The sequence below is a fragment of the Melospiza georgiana genome, chromosome 15 (assembly GCF_028018845.1).
Source record: "Melospiza georgiana isolate bMelGeo1 chromosome 15, bMelGeo1.pri, whole genome shotgun sequence".
Classification (NCBI taxonomy): Eukaryota; Metazoa; Chordata; class Aves; order Passeriformes; family Passerellidae; genus Melospiza; species Melospiza georgiana.
The window spans coordinates 10,281,190-10,302,537 of NC_080444.1; the positions used below are offsets into that span (position 1 = coordinate 10,281,190).

Genomic DNA, 21,348 nt, shown 5'->3' on the forward strand with positions numbered 1-21,348 from the left:
ACACTGCAGCAAGAGTTGATTTATATTTTTTTCAGTTCTTGTTAATTTGATAACCACTCAGTTCAGAGTTGTTGCAGTCAATACTATAGCTCCCTAAATTGTTGTGAATCCAGGATTGCTGAAATGGGAAAAATCTTTGGTTTATTCTTCTGCAGTAAAATGTGAAAATTACAGCACATGGGACAGAAATGCACACAGAATCTCAGAGCTTTATTTGTTGACTCTTCCTTAGCAGGAAAATCATGTGCACCATGTATAGGCAATTACTGTGTGCACAAACTTAGTAATTAAAACCATCTGAACGTCTTTTTATTTTCATCACAGCAAGTATTATCTTTTTAAAATTTTTTGTATTTCTTGTCACTGCTTTGAGCTTGACGTGCAAATGCAGAAGAGCCTCTGAAGGCTAAAGAGTGGTATTAGGATTTGTTGGCCAAAATAATTAAAATTTCATGTATTTAGTTTACATTTAGGAAATTTTGGTTATGATGACATCTTAAAGAATTAAAGTTCCTGTGTGAACTGGACACAAAATGACATTCCAAAAACCTGAGCATAAACACATTATTGAAGGACTGATGGTACTTGGCTCTGAGGGTTCATTTGCAACTCCTACTGTTTTAAACAGGATGTTGAATACTGAAATGCCAGTTCCTCACATAATTTAGCACTGGCCCAAGTGGATTTCTGGTTTGCTTATAAATAATTCTGTTTCTCATTGTTGATTCTATGTTAAGAGGCAGAGTTATGTCCTTGCACATGAGCCTGACTGGTTCCTGAATGATTCAACACTCCCATGGAGTGTAATACAGCAAAAAAAATCACTTTTTGATCTGTTTCGACTAGTATATCACTGAGAAACTATACCAGAAGACCATTCTGAGATTGTTGCAAGGAGAAAAAACAAGATTTGTGCCTCAATTTTAATGTGTCACATACCAGTTTATGACCTCTATCGCCTTGTCATATAACACCTGCTACTAGTGAACATCAACTTTTCTAGTCTAATGAACACCTCCACAACTTTTTCATCTTTAATTACACTCTGTAAATGTTTTATGTTCTGTATATACACTGCTGTCTGTATTCTGGTCTCACTGCTTGAGGAGGCACAATTTGGCCATTTTTTATTTTTCCTCTTTCCCGGTGGGTGTTATTTAGGATGTTTGAGCTCAGGCATGTCTACTCTCTGGCTACTGAGGATGGGCCCCTGCATGTCTGAAGCACTTGGTGGCAGCAGGGATGGTCCTTCAGCTGCTGAATGCAGCCTTTTATTTATCATAGAACCACAGACTGACCTGGGTTAGACGGGACTTTAAAGCTCATCTCATTCCAACCCCCCTTGCCATGGGCAGGGACACCTTCCTCTAGACCAGGCTCCAAAATCTTCATCCAGCCTGGCCTTGGACACTTCCAGGAATGGGGCATCTGCAGCTTTTATGGGAAACGTGTCAGTGCCTCACCACCCTCACAGGGAGGATTTTTTCCTAATAGCTAATTTAATCCTACTCTCTTTTAATCCATTCCCCATTCTCCTGTCACTACATGCCCTTGTTTAAAAGTCCCTCTCCACCTTTCTTGTAGGTTCCCTTCAGGTACTGGAAGGATGCAATTATGTCACTCTTAATCCTTCTATTTTCCAGGCTGAAGAATCCCAGTTCTCTCAGCCTTCCCTTCTAGCAGAGGTGCTCCATCCCTCCATTCATCTTGGTCTTTTCCTAAACACCAAACAGCTCAGGTCAGGGGGTGGCAGCAGACAGTTCAAAGCGTCAGCCTTACGTGGGTACACAAACTCACATTAAACAATAATCTATTTAAAGGCCCTGACAGCAGAAAGTAAAGGCAGTGTGCTTCTTAGTGTACTTGAAGGTAGTTAATTAAATTACTCCAGTTTTCCTTTAGTACGCCTCAAGCAGAAATTCAATTGCATTTCTGCTTTTCACAATAAGGTTGGCAATTTGGCTAATTGGAAGTGCAACAGGAGATTAATTGTACCTTTTTAACTTCAAGAAAATCCTCCCTGCTCTTGGCACATTGCTAATCACATACAGACCTACAGGATAGTCACACACTTGGAAAAGTCCTGGTATTATATTTCAATTAAACTCTTTCTCTTCTAAATGCTAATTCAAGAAATCAAATGAAATTAGAAGCTCAAGTCTGAAAAAACAGAATCCTGCCAACCAGGTGTGAGAGCAGCAGAGGAAAGGCTTTGCTGAGGTGTCCTTTGTTGCTTTATTCTCTCCAGATTCATGACAAATGTGATATGAGAAGGTGACCTGTGTTCCAGGGTAATACTGGGAGGGACTGAGATAGTCAACAAAAACCTAGATAAGCCTAAATTTGCACAGAACTGAAAGATTGAACATAACTATAAAGCCTCGTTGTTTAACTGCATTAGTTAAATCACTTTTATGTGATATCTTGATTGGCAACAAAATATTTATTATTTTTCATTGCTCTCTTAATCAGAAGCTTTCATAAGCAGCTAGTAACAATTTGTCATGTCCTGTCTATGGGAGCTCTGTTAATGAGTTGTCACATAGCTATTGCAAAAGAGCCATCCTAATGGTATATGTAATTAAACACTTTCTCTTGCAAACATTTAAGATTGCTTTTAGCATAAAAATATTATTTCTCCATAAATTACCCATCTATATTATTTATCCATTAGAAGTCCCTTTGCAGTTCCACTTTAATAAAGTCACATCAACTTTTCTCATGCAGAAAATAACTATAATGTAGCTGAAACTGATAAATTTGTTATAGCTATAAATTGATTTCTGACTACAAAAGTGAAGTGGTTAAAATGTGTCATCATTCAAAATAATATACTTTTGCCTCCCAGGAACAAGTGATATGTTTTCTCAAGTATGTGATTATGAAAGCATTCCTCAATTTGAAAATAAAATAAACTCCTCATGGAGTCAAATGCATATAGTATTTATAGGGTATTGTTTCACATGACTTGGCATTATCTCCAGAGAAGCATGTGTAAATTGATATAATTTATAAATATAAGTTGCTCCTTCAGAAGCATGGTGAAAGAGAAGATTGCCATAAGAAAACAAATACGGTGAAGAGGTAGATAAGAATTTGGTGAATTACAAGTGTAGTGCAGGTAGCTATAGCCTAAAGTCATTAGTGTCTTTAATTACTCATTTCAGTTTAATCTGTACACTTTAACTCACACTGGCATTGGGTCATTAGTTCAAAAATAGAATTTTATATATTTATATTTACACAATATAAATTGTGTAAATACAGAGTTGTGCATTTCTGCTGATGTCAGGTAGGATGGCACAGCCCGGCCCTCTCCAAACATCCCACCCAGGGACAAGCCCAGAGCTCCAGACCACAGCCCTGACTGCTGGATTTCCCCATCCCCTGGGAAATCACCTCCATGTGCATCCCATGGCCCTTACAGGAGCTGTGCCCACCTGTCTTGAGACACATTTCATGCATGCTCATGAAAATGTCCCTTTTCCAGGTATAATATTTGAAACCCAAAGCAAACAGCCAACCTTTAAGGTGCAAGTCACTGGGATTAGTTTTCTCATTAAAATAGTCTGTATTAAGACAATGTATTCATGTTGATGCTTTTAATGCAGATTCACTGTTAAATAATAAAAAGCTCATGTGTGAATAACCCCATTAATTCCCTTCTAATGGAATTAGGGCCATTAAAATGATCAAACCCTGGGCCATCCTAGATACTGCAGTGATGCAGTGATGGGAGCAAGTTACACAAAGTTGGATATTTACAACCAAATTTTTTCTCTTTCAAATCAAAGTTTACAAAATTGCTTATAGCTTCTTAATGTATTTACAGGCTCTAAAATAGAGGTTAAGTGCAAAATTACTACTGACCATATATTCTAAATATATAGTCTCACATTTTGTCATAATGAAAACTACAGAAATTATATCCACTTGCATTTTTAGAGGAATGTACCTGCTATTCATTTTCCTTGTAATGTTTTCTCTGAGTTTCTCAGGATGTAAAACGTACCCATTTTTTGTTATATTATAATTACACAACTATCTAAGAAATTCATGTCCATATTTTCAAGGCAAAAGATTTTTGATTCAGCAGCATGTTGTGTTGAATTTTTTGAGCAGAAGAACAAGAAAAGATAAATTAATGCCCCATCAGGCTATGTTTGCAACAGTATTCTAGCATTTGCTTAAGGCTGAATTTCTCTCCATGTAAATGACTAAAGTGATGTGTAAAACGAAGAACAAATAATATTAATGAAGCATAAGTTTTCAGCTTGTCTCTAGAAATGAATTATTAAAAGCATCAAAGAAAGTTATTTAAGGACCCATGATTAATTTAGTTTTTATCATTTTTATATGAATCACTCATAAATCTATTGTAAAAAAGATCAGAGGCATTTCATTAGTAAGGAGAAATCATTTCCAAAGTGATAGCCATTGTTGTAGGTTTTGCATAATAATAATCTCATTAAATGCTTGGGTACATTTTGTTTTAAAATCCTGTAAACATTATCAGAGAGAGATTTCTAGGACACTGAGGATCAGGCAGTGTGAACTAGTTAATACTGGTTGCTTTGCTGGTGATTCTGAGATCAGGATGGTGTTTCTCTTCATCTGGAAGTGTTCAGGGCCAGGTTGGATGGGGCTTAGAGCAGCCTGGTCTAGTGGAAGGTGTCCCTGCCCATGGCAGGGGTTGGGCAAGATGAGCTTTAAGGTCCCTTCCAACCCAAACCATTCTGGGGTTCTGGTGGGAAACTGGTGACACCAGCAAACCCCTTTGGTTGGGCTGGTTTTGTCAGTAGGCACTGAAACCACGCTGGGGTCTCCAGCTTCCTTGGGCTGGAATGGAAGGGGTTAAAAATGAAGTGAATTATTATTAGTTGTAAGAGTAATAATAGTATTAGGAAAGCAAATCTCCTGAGAAAGGAACCACTCAGGGAACTTCATTCCCTCTGCCATTATTTCTGCTATGAACATTTTAAACCATCATGGTGAGAGGGTATTGACTGTCTTTGGTGCTTCCCTCCTGCCCAGTATTTATTAGGAACATCCAGTATCTAACTTGGATGGATTTAAATCTCTGTGTGGGTGTAAAGGGCTTGAGCAAGGGAGAGTGTAACCCATAATGCCATACTGGGGGGTGCCATACTGGTGCCAGTGTGCCCTCCCTGAGAGCTGGGGACATGGGGAATCTCTGCCTTCATGGCAGTGGGATTGACTTTCCTGTTTCTTCTTCCTGTTTATGGTTTGAAGTCACTCTGGTTTTTTCCTCAAGCAACTGGAAGTTACCCTAAAAAATAAGGGTCTGTGCTCATTCCTCCTCAAATTTCCTGAAAACCAGGAAAGTTTGACAAAAATTTAAAGGGTTTACAATGTTGTACTAACCCTAAGGCATGTTAGAAATCTTCATGAGAATCTGAAAGAGGCAGAAGGTGGGTGGCAGTGCCCTGCACCCTGTGGCATCACAGCCAGCTCATCATCCAGGGTTAATGTGGCTCCTCCCTGCCAGCTCCTTCCTGGGTGTCAGAGCAGGAGATTTGTGCTGTTACAATCACAGGCTGGAATTCACTTGAGACAGAATGTGAACAAGATTTACAAGTTATATGCAATGTTTTACACATCTCTGAGCACGGTGTCCCTGAACTGCAGCAGAGTGCATGACCAGGGAATGCATTAGAATGGGAATGGGATAAATAAATATGAAAAATCTTGTGTTTGGAAAGACCAATGCCTTGGGTAATCAGTAGTGATGGAAAGGAAAGAAAATACTGTACCAAAAAAAAAGGTATATATCCATTTTCTGCTTTGTTATTTTTTTGGAACAACATTTTTTTTTTAATATTTTATAGATTACCAAGCTGTTGTCAATGTAAAATGCAGGGTGATGCATTTTTTTACATCTTGAAAAGATAAAACATATTCTGAGGTCATTTAATCAAACATTTGGTTGAAGGGTAAATGCAAGACATGAAAAGAGCTCATGAAGGACAGAGAACTTTTTATTTGAAAAAGGGAGAAAAAAGGTGATACAAACTCCTAGAGAAGTCAATTTATCAGTTGCCACTAGTTGACTTTATCAATTATGAGAAATTATAAGCATAGCTTTCTGAATTATTTTTATTCAAAAAATTACTTTATAATGGATTTCGTAAGGTGGAGGTGATGAACACCCTGCCCTTATCTGGCTGCTTTGATTTAGGGCTTATGATTCTGTGGGGTTAGATGGGTACTCCCTCCAGTTTCATAATTTCTCTTTCTTCCTCTTCACAAGAAAAGGGTGAGATGCCCCATCCCTGAGCATCCCTTCCAGAGACACCCCATCCCAGGAAGGGTTCAAGGCCAGGTTGGACAGGGCTTGGAGCAACCTGGTCTGGTGAAAGGTGGCAGGAGGGGTTGGACCATATGAGCTTACAGGTCCCTTCCAACAAAAACCTTTCCATGATTCCATGATAATTCACCTTCCAGGTAAATGAGGAAAACCAAAGTATATCTCAGAGCTTGCTGGTTTTGCCTTTCTACTGATTACCTGTTCTTCTTCATGGGATTATACATTTAAATGTCTTTTCAATTCACTGTGGGGCATTACTGGGGTCAGGTAGGGCAGTAACAGCTCCCTGGGGTGTGCAGCAATTGCTGAGCCTCCCTGATAGCCTCATAATACTGTTTAAAGCTGGGATAGATTTGGGGAGAGAAAAATTATGTTGCATCAGTTTTATAGATGTTTTTGTTCTGCTCTGTCTGCTTTCAGGCTTGTGGTGACTTGGAGAACTGGCTTAACAAGCAAAAGCCATCTGAACCGAGTCAAAACACGTGAAGTGATTTCCTCTGCTCTTTCCCATGGTGAATTATTCCCATTCCCTCTGCCCACCCCATCCAGACGCCAGGCACACCAGAGCAGCAGCTCAGCAGCTGTCAGTGCTCACTCACACCCTGCTAGCACAGGGCAGGGGCTGTGAGCAGCTCCTAGAGCTCCCAGGGGCACTGCAGCATGGAGGGGGACATGGGACACATCCCAAACACACCCCACAGCTTCCAGCTGCAGCACAGCACTCCTGGCTGCACCATGTGGAGTTAGAGGCTATTAAGGAATCAGAGACTCATCATCACACAGAGCAGCAGCTCATCAGCTGTCAGTGCTCACTCACACCCTGCTAGCACAGGGCAGGGCCTGTGAGCAGCTCCTAGAGCTCCCAGGGGCACTGCAGCATGGAGAGGGACATGGGACACATCCCAAACACACCCAACAGCTTCCAACTGCAGCACAGCACTCCTGGCTGCACGATGTGGAGTTAGAGGCTATTAAGGAATCAAAGACTCATCATTTCTTAATGCTCCAGGGCTTGGGTTTTTACAGCACTTCCAAATACACCCTTATGAAATACACAAAGAAAGTGCTTGTGCATAAGAATGCATCCATAGATATAAAATGAAACAGTGCAATCCTGATGTGCTAACTATATCCACAGGGAAACACGGGGAGAAAACCGTGAGCTGCAATAAACACACAGAAAGTCATTAATTTGTTACAGAATTCAGTCTGCTTTTGCAGCAACAAAAAGTTCAGTGTTAAACATTTAATGCCACCATCACTTTCTCCTTCCCACTCCTAAACACTTTCAGTTCTTAACAATTGTGAAGTTATATATGAATTTTCTTTGAGTGCAGGTTCTAATACAGGGTTTCCCTTCTATGCCTGACATGGTGATATGGTACTGACCTAAATCATCTTTGATAATTTTCTTTAAACACCACAAGTCAGAAAATAGATTTTAAAAGTCACAAACTGTGCTTTTACCAGTATAAGCCCTGCTTTTCAGGAAAAACACTTTTGGAAAGGAAGTTAATAATACAATATTGTTGCACCTATTTAATTGTGCAAGGGGTTTTTGCTTATATTAATGCATGTATTATGTATGCATAATATGATTATAATATATAATATAATTATATATAATTATAATATTATCATTCCAATATGCACTGGAAATAAACAAATCATCCTTAAAAAGACAATTACAGAGCACAAACCAAGCATTCAGAATATTTTTCTGTGATATTTTAAAGGAAGTAGCATAGTTAAATAGAGAAGATTATATTATCCTGTTTTTCCACAATTCCTTGGACTAAATTATTCTATTAAAGTAGCCATCCTGCTTTTCTTAATCAAAACTCAATTTTAGTTTCTTTTAACTTAAAAAAACTGTTATTAAGTCCCCTCCAGTGCAAGAATTTCATGTATCTCATGCAAGTATCATTTGTACAGGGTTGGTGTATTTTCCATTAGCAGTTACTCATGCATCTTTGCTTTCCATCAGGAAAAATCTAATTGACCAAAAAACAGGCAAATGCTTGAAATGGGGATTTTTGAGTAGATATTTGTAAGAATGTATTGGAGAACTTAACCAGCTTATCCCATAGCATAGATGCCTGAGACCAAGGTGACAATAATATCTTAGATGCTTTTGATTATAGATAATGCATTTCAGATAATCTATGGATTTACTCTGGTTCTTTGTAATTGTTCACACATTTGCCCATGGGAGCAGCACAGCCAGCAGAACCAGGTTATTCTTGTGGGTGTGTCTGTGCCCTCTCAGGTGAAGGAGTGTGCTTTGGGAAGGGTTGTGTCCGGCCAGTAAACTCCTTATTTCTCAGTGCTCACTTTCAGCCTGCCTTAAAACATGTCTAAAAACTAGGCAAGCTCTCTAAATTCTCTTCCCTCTGCCAGTGCTGACCTGCCACTGAGAGGTGAGGCATGAATGTGTTTCTTAATGCCAGACAGAGGATTTTGGAGAAGGTTCCTGAGCTGACAGAAGTAGTGCCAGATCAATCCATGCTGCAGGAGATGGGCTGTTTTGTGCTTCTCTTGAAGGGTGCCAGCTGGCATTGCACGTCTGCTGCAGAATCACAGCTTCCTTCAAAAATGTTCAAAGTGTGGTGTCCGGAAAGGAAGGTTCAAACTGCAAAGCACACGCATCCTGAGCCGGCAGCAAATGTGAGATGTAAGGAGCCCCAGAAGCTTTGGGTTTAGAAATCAGCCCGTGTGCTGACCAAACAGGTCCAGCCTGTGATCTCTGGGTCCTGGGCAGGGCTTGGCAGCAGCAGGGGGATGTGGATGGTTCCTCACAGAGCTGGAGCTGCCACGGGTGAGCAGGGAAGGAGCAGCGTCAGAGCTTGTGTGTGTGTGGATTCCCTTCCTCCAGCTCGAAGAAATCAGCACCCAAGTTCTTGAGTCCAAGCCAGCAGATCAAAGTGATGTTCCTGTTTAGTCTGTCCCCCCAGTGGGTTCTGCCAAGCAGAGGAGGCAGTGAGCTGTCACCTCCTCACTGCTGCATGTCCCAGACACGGGGGTGGCAGCAGGCAGCACCTCCTGGAAGGGCTTCCCTGCACACCCTGGGCTGCAGGCTGCTTCCAGCTGCACTTTGGAGCTTTGAAAACAAATCCTTGTGTTTTCATAAGCAGAACCACTCTCCAGCATTCACCCTCTTGTACTGGGTTTGTGCCACCCTGACTCAAAGTTGAATTTTCCCATAATATTGTAGTTAAATTACTCAAAGAGTTCAATTTGACATATTTCACACGTGAGGATGATTACAGAAAAATCTTTCTTTCAGCTCATGAGCTGTTTCAAAATGTATCCTCCTCAGTTTGCATAGAAACACAAACACACTGAAGCTGCAGAGTCTGAAGGTTGGTGGAGTAACAAGTAACAAACAATGCTTCATTTAGCCATCAGTGCTGTGGTTCTCTTAGCTGGAATTCAGTAAATAAACATTGAAATTAACAAATAAATAATGAATTGAAATAAATTCCTTAGCAGGGTGCTTGTACAGCATAATCAAGTGCCAAAAATGTGTCTAAAAACTCAGATCCTTCCCATCTGTAATCAAAAATTGAAACAATGCAAGAGCCTGTCTAGAAAGATGAAGGGGAGGAAGAAATATACTTGTTAAGCAGTTACAGAACTAAACAGGTATGTTTGAGAAAAGGCTTTTTGTCTTCTTCCTTGTCTCCTGCCTAGGATATTGTCTGACATGAGTAACAAAGAGCTTCAATTCTTTTTCATCAGGTCTCAAGGCTGCAGTGCATTTTTTAAGAACCAGCACAGATAAAGGAAACCTTAACCCACCCAAATGTTAGCATTTTATACATCTGAGGTTAACAGGTAGATATTAAATTCTCCCATAAATTAAACAGCTGGAAATGGCCATCTTTTTTATGTGCAAAAAGCACCTTGTTAGCAACAAAGCACAAAAGTTCATATTCTCAGATGAGTCACTTTACCTTACTCTTAAATTGCTGCTCATTTTCTCCCTGTGTGTTGATTTATGAACTTTATAGCCTACTGTTCAAAATTCAAGCTGTGTCCCCAGGCTGCATTGCTATCAAAACCTCTGTGCAGGTAGTATCCATTCATGTAGTGCTTAAAATGTTGTTACTAAATAATAAGGCACCTTTCCTGTCTTTTGTTTCATTCAGGATTTTGGAGAAGATGATTCCCTCTACATCACCAAGGTAACAACAATTCACATGGGCAATTACACCTGTCATGCCTACGGCTATGAGGAGCTGTATCAGACCCACATCCTTCAGGTGAATGGTTAGTAAATGGCATATGTGACATTCCATGAAAACATTCCCTGAGAAAAGTTGTGTGTTAACCTCATTCACACAGAGATGTGGAAAGCCACAGCCCAAATTATCTGTGCACGAGAGCAGATGCAGCTTGGGGTTTGCTCACTCGCACTGTCACACAGGCAGTCAAAAATAAAAGTATCAAGGGGGGATGTGTATAATTACCTGGGCTTCAGGAGGGATTTTCATTGTTAAACAAGCTGTCAGTGACATTTCCATAGAATTAAGAGCAGCCTTTCCAAGCATCTCTTAAAGTAATTACTACTTTTGTCAACAGAAGTGTTGCCTCAATAATTTCTTTTTCCAGAAAATCATTTCTGTTGCATGAAATAGCCCAGGATATTTAAATAAATACAGCAGTGTTTCCAAAAGCAGCTAACCTCCAGCTGTATATCCAGGTTATTACCTGGTTGTACTGAGCTTGGTTTGCTGAGGGCTGTTTACACTGGCTCACTGGATCGCAAAATGAGGGCAAATAATTTTACAGGTGAGAGAATCACACAATTCCAGCATTCTCATGCACCTCCATCCCCTGGACTACTTTTGTGCCTGGTGGAACTGATATTCAGGTGCTCACTATCTATCTCCTGACCTCAAACTCACTCAGTTGGATTTAGTTTAAAATTACATTAGATTAAGCCAGCATTTCATCAAGGGACCAGCCCACAGAGTATCCACCTCCCCAGCAGCAACAGCATTTTCCAGCTTTCAGCCCTTTTTCACATGTGCTGATAATGCCCAGCAGTGTCTACAGAACAGGGGACAGGGGCACCCATTACTAACTGTGGGTACATTCTGGTATGAAATGGGATGTACACTCTGGGATGTACTCTGGTATGAAAGCATTTATTTTTAAGGGAAATTCAGTAACTTTATTACAGGGTATATATATTATAAGGAAAAATAGTATTTATTCCTTTCTCTGGCTATGTGTTGACCTGCACAAAGGAGAGCTTTCAGCTGGTAGAGCAGGTCACAGAGGTGACACAGAGGTCAGCAGTGAGAGGAGAAACAGTAAAGAGGGATACTTGTGCATCTTAAGAGGAGCCATGGTGGTTTTGTTTTGAGGTTTTGTTTTGACTTCAGCTCAGGTCTTCTGGACGTGTGTAAGTGCTCCCCCCACCACACAAGTATCTGGAGGAGAGCACAAAGTGTCTGGTTGATGTGAATGAAAGCTGACTTAATGTCTCTACATAATAATTTGCCATCTTTTTGGGAAAGTAAACTGTAAATCTCAGCAATGTGGATAACTGAGTCGTGTTTGCTGCAGCTGAGAAAATAGGTTTCCTTCCTCAAAGTGCTGTTTGTTTGATGAATGGCAGTTGAAAGAAAAGCCAGCTAACAACTTAATCCCATGTCTATTATGTGATGTATTATGAGGCCTGAATGGAGTTTAGTTGGCAGACAACAATGTAGACTTTATCAGCACTGAGAATAGAAGGCCCAAAGGCTTTGAAACTTAAACCAGAATGAGAGGAGAGCTGGATGGAGTGTGGGGAGGGGATGATCTGTTCCATACTCACGCTTGCCACTTAGATTTAGCTTGTTATTGAAAGATCACATTTTCTTTTTAAGTGGAAGTTTCATACCATAGCTGCATGGGGGCTTTCTTACCAAAAGAATAATGATGTTATACAAAAAACACTATCTGTGTGGGCTTTTTAGTGTGCTATATAGTCACTAAATACAGAATAAAAAGCCTTGCATTCTGGTATCAACTCAGGCTTGCTAGCAAACACTGCAGGGTCTAGAAATCTTTGTCTCACAGCATCTGATATTCCCTTGTGAGCCATTAGGCTTTGCAAAGCTGGGGTTTTTCAATTCTTGATGTGGCTGCCCACATCAGTCTATTCCCTCCTGTTCTGCCTGTGTCACAGTTTCCTCCAGCAGCTGATGCAGGGGTGACAGCCCTGATGGCAGGAGAACATTTCTTGCCTTCAAATGCATTGGAGGGTTCCCAAGGCAGAGCCTTTCACAGGGAAAGAAACCTCAGTTTTAGTAACTTAAAGGACAAATTGAGGAATTTCTCTTGACAGGAGTAGAGGGAAGAAACTGAGCCAAGCTCAAGTTTCAGAATTGAGTGAAGATGCTGAGAATCTAAGTGTAGTTGATGGGCTCTGTTCAGCACTGGGGCTTGTCTCTGTCTGTCTGTATCAAACTAAAAACTCCATCTTCAGCATGGAAGGGTTTTTGTTGCTTTCTTGTGTTGGACTAGAATGGTAAGAGAATGTGACAGAAGCAAATCAGCCAGAACTTGGGTGTATCTGCTCGCCTGTCTCCTCTAGGGAGGCACTGATCTACTTTCAACATCAAAAACTTGGAGGCTTTTTATTTTGTGAAAATTACCAGATTTTTTCTTTTCACATCTCCCATTGTCTTTTGGGAGAGAATAGAGAAAGAAGATCCAACTAGAACTGGAAGGGTTTATCTGCCACCCTTCCCAAGCCCGCTGTGTCTCTACAGGCAGGTTCTAACTTTTAGAATGTTTTTCAGTTAATCCAGTTTTTTCAAAGCTGCAGCAATTCTTCCAGCATCCTTTGGTCCTTTTCCAGACCACCTGGGCCCTGTCTTACTGTTCCCTCTGAGACACAGCAGTGAGCTCACAAAAGAATCTGATCTCAGTTACATGTGCTCACTTCCTCTGCTTTTATCCAACATATTAGATGCTCTTTAGCTTATTTTTTCCTTGGCCTCTTTTTGAAACATTAGGCTAGATTCTTATATTGATTAGGTAATATAGACAATAAGGAAATACAAGCTTAAATAGAAAGTTTGCAGCCCAATTTTGACATTAAATGTTTCTGAGATTTGGAGCTCCACCACTACTCAGTTGCTGAATGCTGTGCAGTGTTTCCTTTGTGTGAGATGGTTCAGGATATCCCAAATAACATGGGTAGATCCAGATGCTTATTTTGACTAGCAGAGATGAGAATCCTCTTTGGCAGAAAATGTGAAGGTCACCAGGTGAATGCCCCAAGCTGCTGGCTCACATCTGGACATGTGAAATTCAGCCTGTTTGATGGGAGAGGTTTGGTTGAGCTCATCAATCTTAGGATTCACAGTTACTGGTAAAATATAAGTCAGTGTATTTATGCAGCTTGCCCTTAACATCTTTGGAGGAAAAGAAATTGTGCTGAAAGGCAATGTTTAAACAGTTTAAGACTGAAAAGTTCATCTTGCATTCTGGTATCTTTGATCAGGAGGAGCCAAGGACAGCAGGAAAGTTTTGTTCTCTCCCATGTATGGATATTGCTTGGGAAATGTGTGCAGTATACACTAACTGTTGGGAGGAAGCAATTTAGCACTTTCAAAAGGAAAAAAGAGGTCCTGAGGATAAAGAATCTCATAAAATAGTAATCAACTATGAAAATTGGTAAGTCTGTTGGTAAATCAAGAGATTTACTGAGTATAGGAGATTTGCTGGGTGTAGGGCATCATTTTCCTTGGTCCTTGCACTCAGGAAATCATCAGCATAAATCAGAATATTGTATTCCTTGAAAATAGTTTAAAAAAATCCATTTGATCCTCAGCCCAATTATAAGGGTCCAATAGGACAAATTTTCCAGTAAGGGAGATGTTACAAACATGGATGTTTCATTAATGTGGCTTTTCAGAAGAAAACAAAATGCTGCAAGCTCCTTTCAAATCATAAATGTAAAACATCTCAAGTAAATGATTAATCTGTTAATTATTGCTACACCCTGGAGTATAGAGCTCCTACAGCAGCAATGGATGTCTTTGGGCCTTGGTGGCACCATCTGTGCTCATCGTGTGCTTTATCACCTGAGCGGTTTTGCAGTAATGAATTGGTCTGCTCACCAGTGAGGTGCTGCTCAGTATGCAGTGGTAGGCAATCTACCCAATCTCATGCTTGTTTCAATGCCTCTTTCTTCCTACTTTGCTTAAGATAATGGCATTTTTATATTGCCCTTGGCTGCAGACACAGTAATGGTTAGCAATGATATATATTCACCAAGGGAAAAAGCAAAAGGTAATCCATATATCCCGAAGTCTGGAACTGAAATCTTTGCAAGTTTAATGTGCTTACTTGGAATGTATTAATTTGTGGCAAGGACAATAAAAATATATTCTGCAGTTTGCTGTTATCACAAGGCATTTGCATGAAATAATTTACCTGTGCAGTGAATTATGTAAGACAAGGGAGAAGAAATAAAAAGTTTAAAAATAGAAGGAAAAGGAAAAGAGAGCAGAAATGGAGGTGAAGCACATACTCTTTGTAGGTGAAAATAAACAGTTTCCTTATTAATCACTCTTGAAAAGATACCTTGCTATAATTTTAGTTAATTTTCATGCAGAGCATTGATTCAGTGTGTAGGAGCTGTGAGCTACCTTTGGCAGTATAAATCTGTTGTGTTTGCAGCCCTCCAGGTAAAATAGGTGGATTATTCATGTGCAGGCTATCAAGGTGTGAGGCAAAAATGTGAGAGATGAAATTTCAGTCTGTTTGCAGTGCCCTGATTCTGTGGCCAGCCTGGGAAGTGCTGACACAGCTGCCCAGATGAGCAGGAAAGCCTAAAGCAAACAATATTAAGGAAAAACCAACCCACAGTGGTTTTGAGAGATTAAATAGGTGATGACTGGGATGGGCTCTGTCTCTGAGAGCCGGTGGGTGAGAAGTCACTTGGCTTGGAGTGAAATTGCTCTGGTGCCTTTGGCCATGTGAGATCTCAGCCAAGTCAGTTGATTTCAGGATTTAAGAATGAGACCTTGAGTATTGTAAATCTTTTTCCTCTGCATTTGTAGGAGGCACACTGTCCTTCAGCTGTGAGTCTAAAAAAATCATGTTGGCCTTCAATGGACCTCACTTACTCAATCGTTTCATTCTAAAAATGTTACTAGTAGCATCCCATCCAGGCTGGCCAGATCCACATTGGACTCTGGCCATGATTTTACAAAACTGTAAAGCTTTCAGCAGCTACATCATTAATCCCAAAATCTCCCAATCTGATAGAAAAGTTGACTGCTTCATTGTGAAACAGAGATACCATCAGCCACAGTGTGAGACATCCTCACATTTCCTTTTATTTTTCCTCAAGATGGAAGAGTCTCACTGGTATCTTTCACTGATGCTGCAATATTGCAATTTATTTTTTTTAAAGCAAGTCAGTAAATTGTTAAGAAATAGTTAATGGGTGGTATTAAGCCTTGTTGGTTTGAGCAGTGAAGGAAAGATGATTGAAAATCAATGAACATCTCTGAAATTGTAACATAATTAGTAGTTCTGCCAGTGGAGTATATTAAATACCTCAGGAGTACCTTTGTGAACAAGGTAAGTCATGTTTTAAAAACCTCTCAGTGAAAAGAAGTAATTGATAAACACTTTATTTGTTCAGAATAAGAGGTAGTGAATACACAGTCCACTTCCTGATGGATAATTAAATACTGAAGATTAAGTTATTTTTCATAAGCAAGAACTCAAATTCCCTCCTAGATTCAGTGAAGATCTGAAGTTTAATTTTTAAATATGTGAGTACCCACGTTAGGTTTTAATCCAGCTGTTAAGTTAGTCACTCAATGAAAGTCTAAATGCAGAATTGGATCACAAGGTTCCTCCCTGACATCAGTATATTAGTTTACTCTTTTCTGTTATAGAATCATAGGATCACGGACTGGTTTGGGATTGAAGGGATCTTAGACACCATCTCAATCATCTCAATCCAACCCCTGCCATGGCCAGGGACACCTTCCACTGGACCAGGTTGCTCCAAGCCCCATCCAGCCTGGCCTTGAACGCTTCCAGGGATGGGGCATCCTCAGCTTCTATCACATGCCAGTGCTTGGAAAAGTGTTAGTTTCTATTTTCTGCCCCCAAAGCCAAGCTGTAGAAAAATCATTCTTGTAGCTTGCACTGACAGCCAGACTGAGTTATCTCTGTGGTTCTCAGCTCAGAGCCCCTCGGGGCACTGCAGGACAGCAGTGGCTCTGCAGCCCCGGCGCAGTCTCAAGTCTCCAATTCCTCGAGTCCCCAGTTCCTCAAGTCCTCATTTCCTCAAGTCCCCAATTCCTCAAATCCCCAGTTCTCCAATTCCTCAAGTCCCCAATTCCTCAAGTCTCCAATTTCCCAATTCCTCAAGTCCCCAGTTCCCCAGTCTCAAGTCCCCAGTTCCTCAAGTCCCCAGTTCCCCAGTCTCAACTCCCTAATTCCTCAATTCCCCAATTCCTCAAGTCCCCAGTTCCCCAGTCTCAAGTCCCCAGTTCCTCAGTTCCCCATTCCTTGCCCCCGCAGTGCCTCCGGTGATCCGCGTGTACCCCGAGACGCAGGCGCAGGAGCCGGGTGTTTCAGCCAGCCTGAAATGTCACGCCGAAGGGATCCCTAATCCCCGCATTACCTGGCTGAAGAACGGCATTGATATCATGCCAAAACTATCCAAACAGCTATCGCTCCTCGGTAAGAACAGAATTCTGATTAATTAAAGTATTGTAGGCAGGGATTAAGGAGGATTATTTTGCACTTTAAACCAGAAGTTCTTGTACTTTGCTAAGCCACAGTTGTTGGAAATCGTGTTATAAAACCCCTGTTCTTTCTTTTTATCTCTTTCTCCTGTGAATTTCCTGGGAAATACACTATTGATTGATGTAAGTGGTAATTGCATTCTGTTCAAAGACAGCCTGCCTGTTTCTCCGCTGCCTTGCTTCTTGTGTACAGCACAGGAGAAAAGAAATGCATTAAATTATTTGAAGAGAAATTCATTAAATTATTTGTTCAAATCTAAGCCCAGACTGGATGCAAGTCAGCTGAGAGTCATTCTCCCACTCAGCCCTGCTGAAGGAATTGGGCTTTTAACTCCTCTAGGTCACTGTTCAAATGAGGATGCAACAGGCATAGCAAATGGCAAAAACATTAATTTGCAATTTTCTGTGTAAAAATTATAACCCCATCCTCAACACATGCCCCAGTCTGGCTTTGGTAGATTGTGCCCTTCAGCCTGTGTTGGTAGCACTGATATTGCTGCATGGCACCTACAATGTCTCAACATGTTCCAAAGGTTTTAGCCATTGGTCCAACTGCAGGAAGCAAAATGGTAGAAGGAACTGTAGAGAGACCCCTTTAAACCAAAGTGTTTTGGTGATCTGATGAAAAATAGTCTGGAAAACTGAAATTAATTTTTCTTCACTCAAGCCAAAGCACTTTTCTAACAAAAAGAATTAAAAGTAATTTATAGTTTGACTTGAGATTGTTCTTTGTTCTTCTCTGGTGTGGATGTGCTGATGGAAAGGAGCAAGACATCAGCTCCCATGAGAATCCCCAAAAACCTCTAGTCACACAGGAGGAAACACAGTGGGGTGGAACCACCCTGTTGAGCCTTCAGTGGGTGCCTGTGGTGATGGAGGACAATTAAGGCAGGGACAGCAATTAGCAGCAGTGAGGAGCACTGTCTATGGGTGTCTCTCTTACAGCAAATGGAAGTGAGCTCCACATCAGCAGCGTTCGCTATGAAGACACTGGTGCCTACACCTGCATTGCCAAAAATGAGGTGGGAGTGGACGAGGACATTTCTTCCCTTTTCATCGAAGACTCAGCAAGAAAGACCCGTAAGCTCACTTTTCCATGCATTTCTTCCTTTAAATAGTGTTGGCAGGTGATGGCATACATGTAATTTAATTTAGTGTAATTTAGGTCAGACTATTGCATGCAGTAAGTTGGATCTTACATAAGGTAATGACAGTTCTGAATGCACTTTGATCAGAGGATTGGACACTTTTTGGGGGTAGAAATCATGCAGAGAAGGTAAAATCTTGTCCAGGAAGATGGTGTCTTTCATGTGGCAGAATTATACTGAGTGTGTGATGGGTAACAGCTTTATTGGAGTAACAAATTGGCAATAGTTTCAGATATCAGGGAATCCAAGATGTAATATTTTGCCACATTCTATAAATCTCATTGATTTCTGTATAAGGCTTCTTTTGAAGCCAGTTACCAGTCAAAATTCTTGAATATTTAGATATCTGAAAAATGCCGTGATTAAATTATTTTACCTGTTTTTACATCACTGACTGGCAAATTAGGTTTCCCTCAGTGTGAAATTATCTTCCACCTCAAAGACAAATACCCTCCCAGCTGCTCCTCCCACATCTCCCATAGGAGTGCAGCAGTGTTGTCTTGACCACACTGACCCCAAAAGAGAATTGCTGAAGGAGGTGATCAGTTGTCCCATAGAAAAGCTCCCAGAGGCCTGATCTTTCCCAGTTCTGCTTTCTTGAATGCCTGGGAGATTACCTGGGTTCATGGTGATACTAAAAGTCTAGGTGCAAATGGGATTTTTACTGCTTTTCTGGCTGCTAATATAGAGCAAGAATTGAAACAAAGTTACCCATAAATATGAGCTTTCAAGGAAAATCTTTGCAAAAGATATCCTATTCCTCATTAACTAGATTTATATACTCTTGTTAATACTGGTCATTTTCCCTTGAATACTTGAGCAAGGGAAATTACAGTATGTTGAGAAATAATTGGATCTATCTGGAACAGAAATTCAAATGCAGGTGTGCTTTAAAAGCTTGTGTGGATCCTGAAAGAATGCAGTTGCCTGAAGTTCCAAGAGACACCACAGCCAAGGCTGCAGCTGCTGTAGCTGCCAGCCTCAGGCTTCTTCTGAAAGATGCTGGTGGACCTGGCACTGCTGGGTTAATGGTTGGACTCGATGATCTTAGAGGTTTTTTCCGACCTTAATGATTCTATAATTCCACGTTGTGTTTCCTCATGGAACCTGCACAGAAAACCCCAGGCTGTGCCATACCTGCAGCTGCATTTGGAGGTAACTGCTCCTCTTTAGTAGGGCATTGATCTTTGCACAGCTGCCTTCATTTCAGGAAGGATTTTTCCATGTCAGAGTTTCTTAATTGTCTCTAGAAGGAGCAAATGTGTTTAGAACTCTCTGTCTTTCCTGGTATTTTATTTGAATGAATGTTACAAAATTTTCACCAATTAAACAGTTCGTGTAAACATGAGTATTTATTCAGTTACTTGATACAATGAAAGTTTTGACATTGTTTTGTTGTTTTTTTTTCTTTTCCTGATTATTTTCTGGCTTTCCCAATATTCTGATGCTGCAGTTGCAAACATACTGTGGCGAGAGGAAGGTACTGCAGTAAAGTTCTTTTGTTGTAGTGATAATGTGCTTGTCTGCTTTAATAATTCCATGATGGGCCATTCTCCACTGACTTGCCACTAACCCTATCAACTTTCACAGTCACCAGATTAAGTACAGACCAGACTTTTAAAAGCTAAATTACTCAAATAAGAGATGTCACTCTTGCACCTATAACTTCTTGCATTTTCCCACTATAAAATAATAGATGACCATAAAATATATAAAAATATGAATTTTATATATAATGCCAGAAATGTGAGTAGCCTGAGATTTTCAAGCTGCATTAGCAATCACACAAGTGTCAAAAGTGCTCTCAAATTACCATAATTGAACAAGTAAGGCATAAATTCAGTATACTGCATTTTTAAGCAAGCAATTCAAGCTCTTCCTTTTCAATAGCATGTATTGATGTTTTCTAGGTGAGCAACAGAAATTGTGTTCTTGACTGTTAGGCAAAACAAAAATCCAAACCACAACAGGTTTTCTTCCCTCTATCCTTTGAATCAATGCAGGGTAAAGGTTGCCCCATTTCCCCTTGTTTTAATTGGCAGTTAAGAGCTCTAGTTTGATCAAACTTACAGTGTGCCCTTCACAAGGTCGTCAACTGTGTATCTTGGAAGCCAAAGTAAAAAAAAAACCATCCTGAGCAGCTAATTGACTCAAGGATATCATGGAGGGCCTTAAAATCACCTTATTTTGTACATGCATGTGCTGTCGTAATTTCCAAAATACCCAGTGAGAAGCATCATGCAGAGCCCAAGGGGCTCTCACACAGGTTGTCCCTCTGACTCTGTGGGTGAGGAGCCCAGGTGTGCAGAGGGGACCCTGTGACCCTGGGCTCCTGGGGGGCTGTGAGCAGGACACCCGCTCCCTGGAGGAAGGTTCTGAGGTTCAGGTGCAGATGTAAACCAGTTCTCACATCTGCCAGCTCCTTGTGAGGCAGCTGAGACCTCGGTGTCCCTCAAGCTGAGTGGGAAGGGTTGCTGTGCAGTGACAAACTGCTCTCAGCCACGTCCCCCTGCAAACCCCCAAACTCCCTCACGCTGCTCCCCCTGCAAACCCCCAAACTCCCTCACCCTGCTGCTCCAAGAAGGGCTTCAGGCTCACTCTGCTTTTGGAGGGGGCAAAGCCCCTTTGTCAGTAGTGCCTCCAAAACAACAGCTGGGCTTCCAACCTCAGCAGGAAGGTTCTGGGTAGCTTGGGCTTGGCACAAAGGATTTGGGGGCAGAAAGAGGGTGCCAGGGCGTGGTGACAAAACCTGGTGCACACTGTCAGTGCCACTGTTAGCCACATGGAGCAAATGCACTGGTCTATTTCTAGAGTCCCTTCCAACCCAAGGCAAATGCAGCTCACTGAGGTCAGAGAAGTGGCTCAGTCACCTAGGAGAGCTCCCCAGCACTTCTTTCTGAACACCCCACCTGCAGGTTCCTGGTGCAGGGCTGTGAGGAGTCATCACTGCTGGTGCTCCTGTAAATGGCATTATGGGCACTAGGAATTGCTATTTCCCTTCTGCTTGGAAATGAAATCTCTAATGCATCTCATCAGTCCAGCATCACCTGCACGATGCTCCATGGCTGTTTTTATTAAGTGTTCCTTATGC

General features: G+C 41.0%; 1 protein-coding gene across 3 annotated transcripts in view; it reads left to right on the forward strand.

The window, feature by feature from the left end:
- FSTL4 (follistatin like 4) overlaps positions 1-21,348 on the forward strand; it is a 208,142-nt gene that overhangs the window by 170,090 nt on the left and 16,704 nt on the right. For 2 of the 3 annotated variants that reach the window (XM_058034588.1, XM_058034589.1), the window contains exons 8-11: positions 10,480-10,600; positions 16,883-17,044; positions 18,055-18,189; positions 19,711-19,737. In XM_058034588.1, coding sequence (XP_057890571.1) covers positions 10,480-10,600; positions 16,883-17,044; positions 18,055-18,189; positions 19,711-19,737 — 445 coding nt within the window. The remainder of the gene's footprint in view (positions 1-10,479; positions 10,601-16,882; positions 17,045-18,054; positions 18,190-19,710; positions 19,738-21,348) is intronic. The other variant, XM_058034590.1, reaches the window with a different exon arrangement.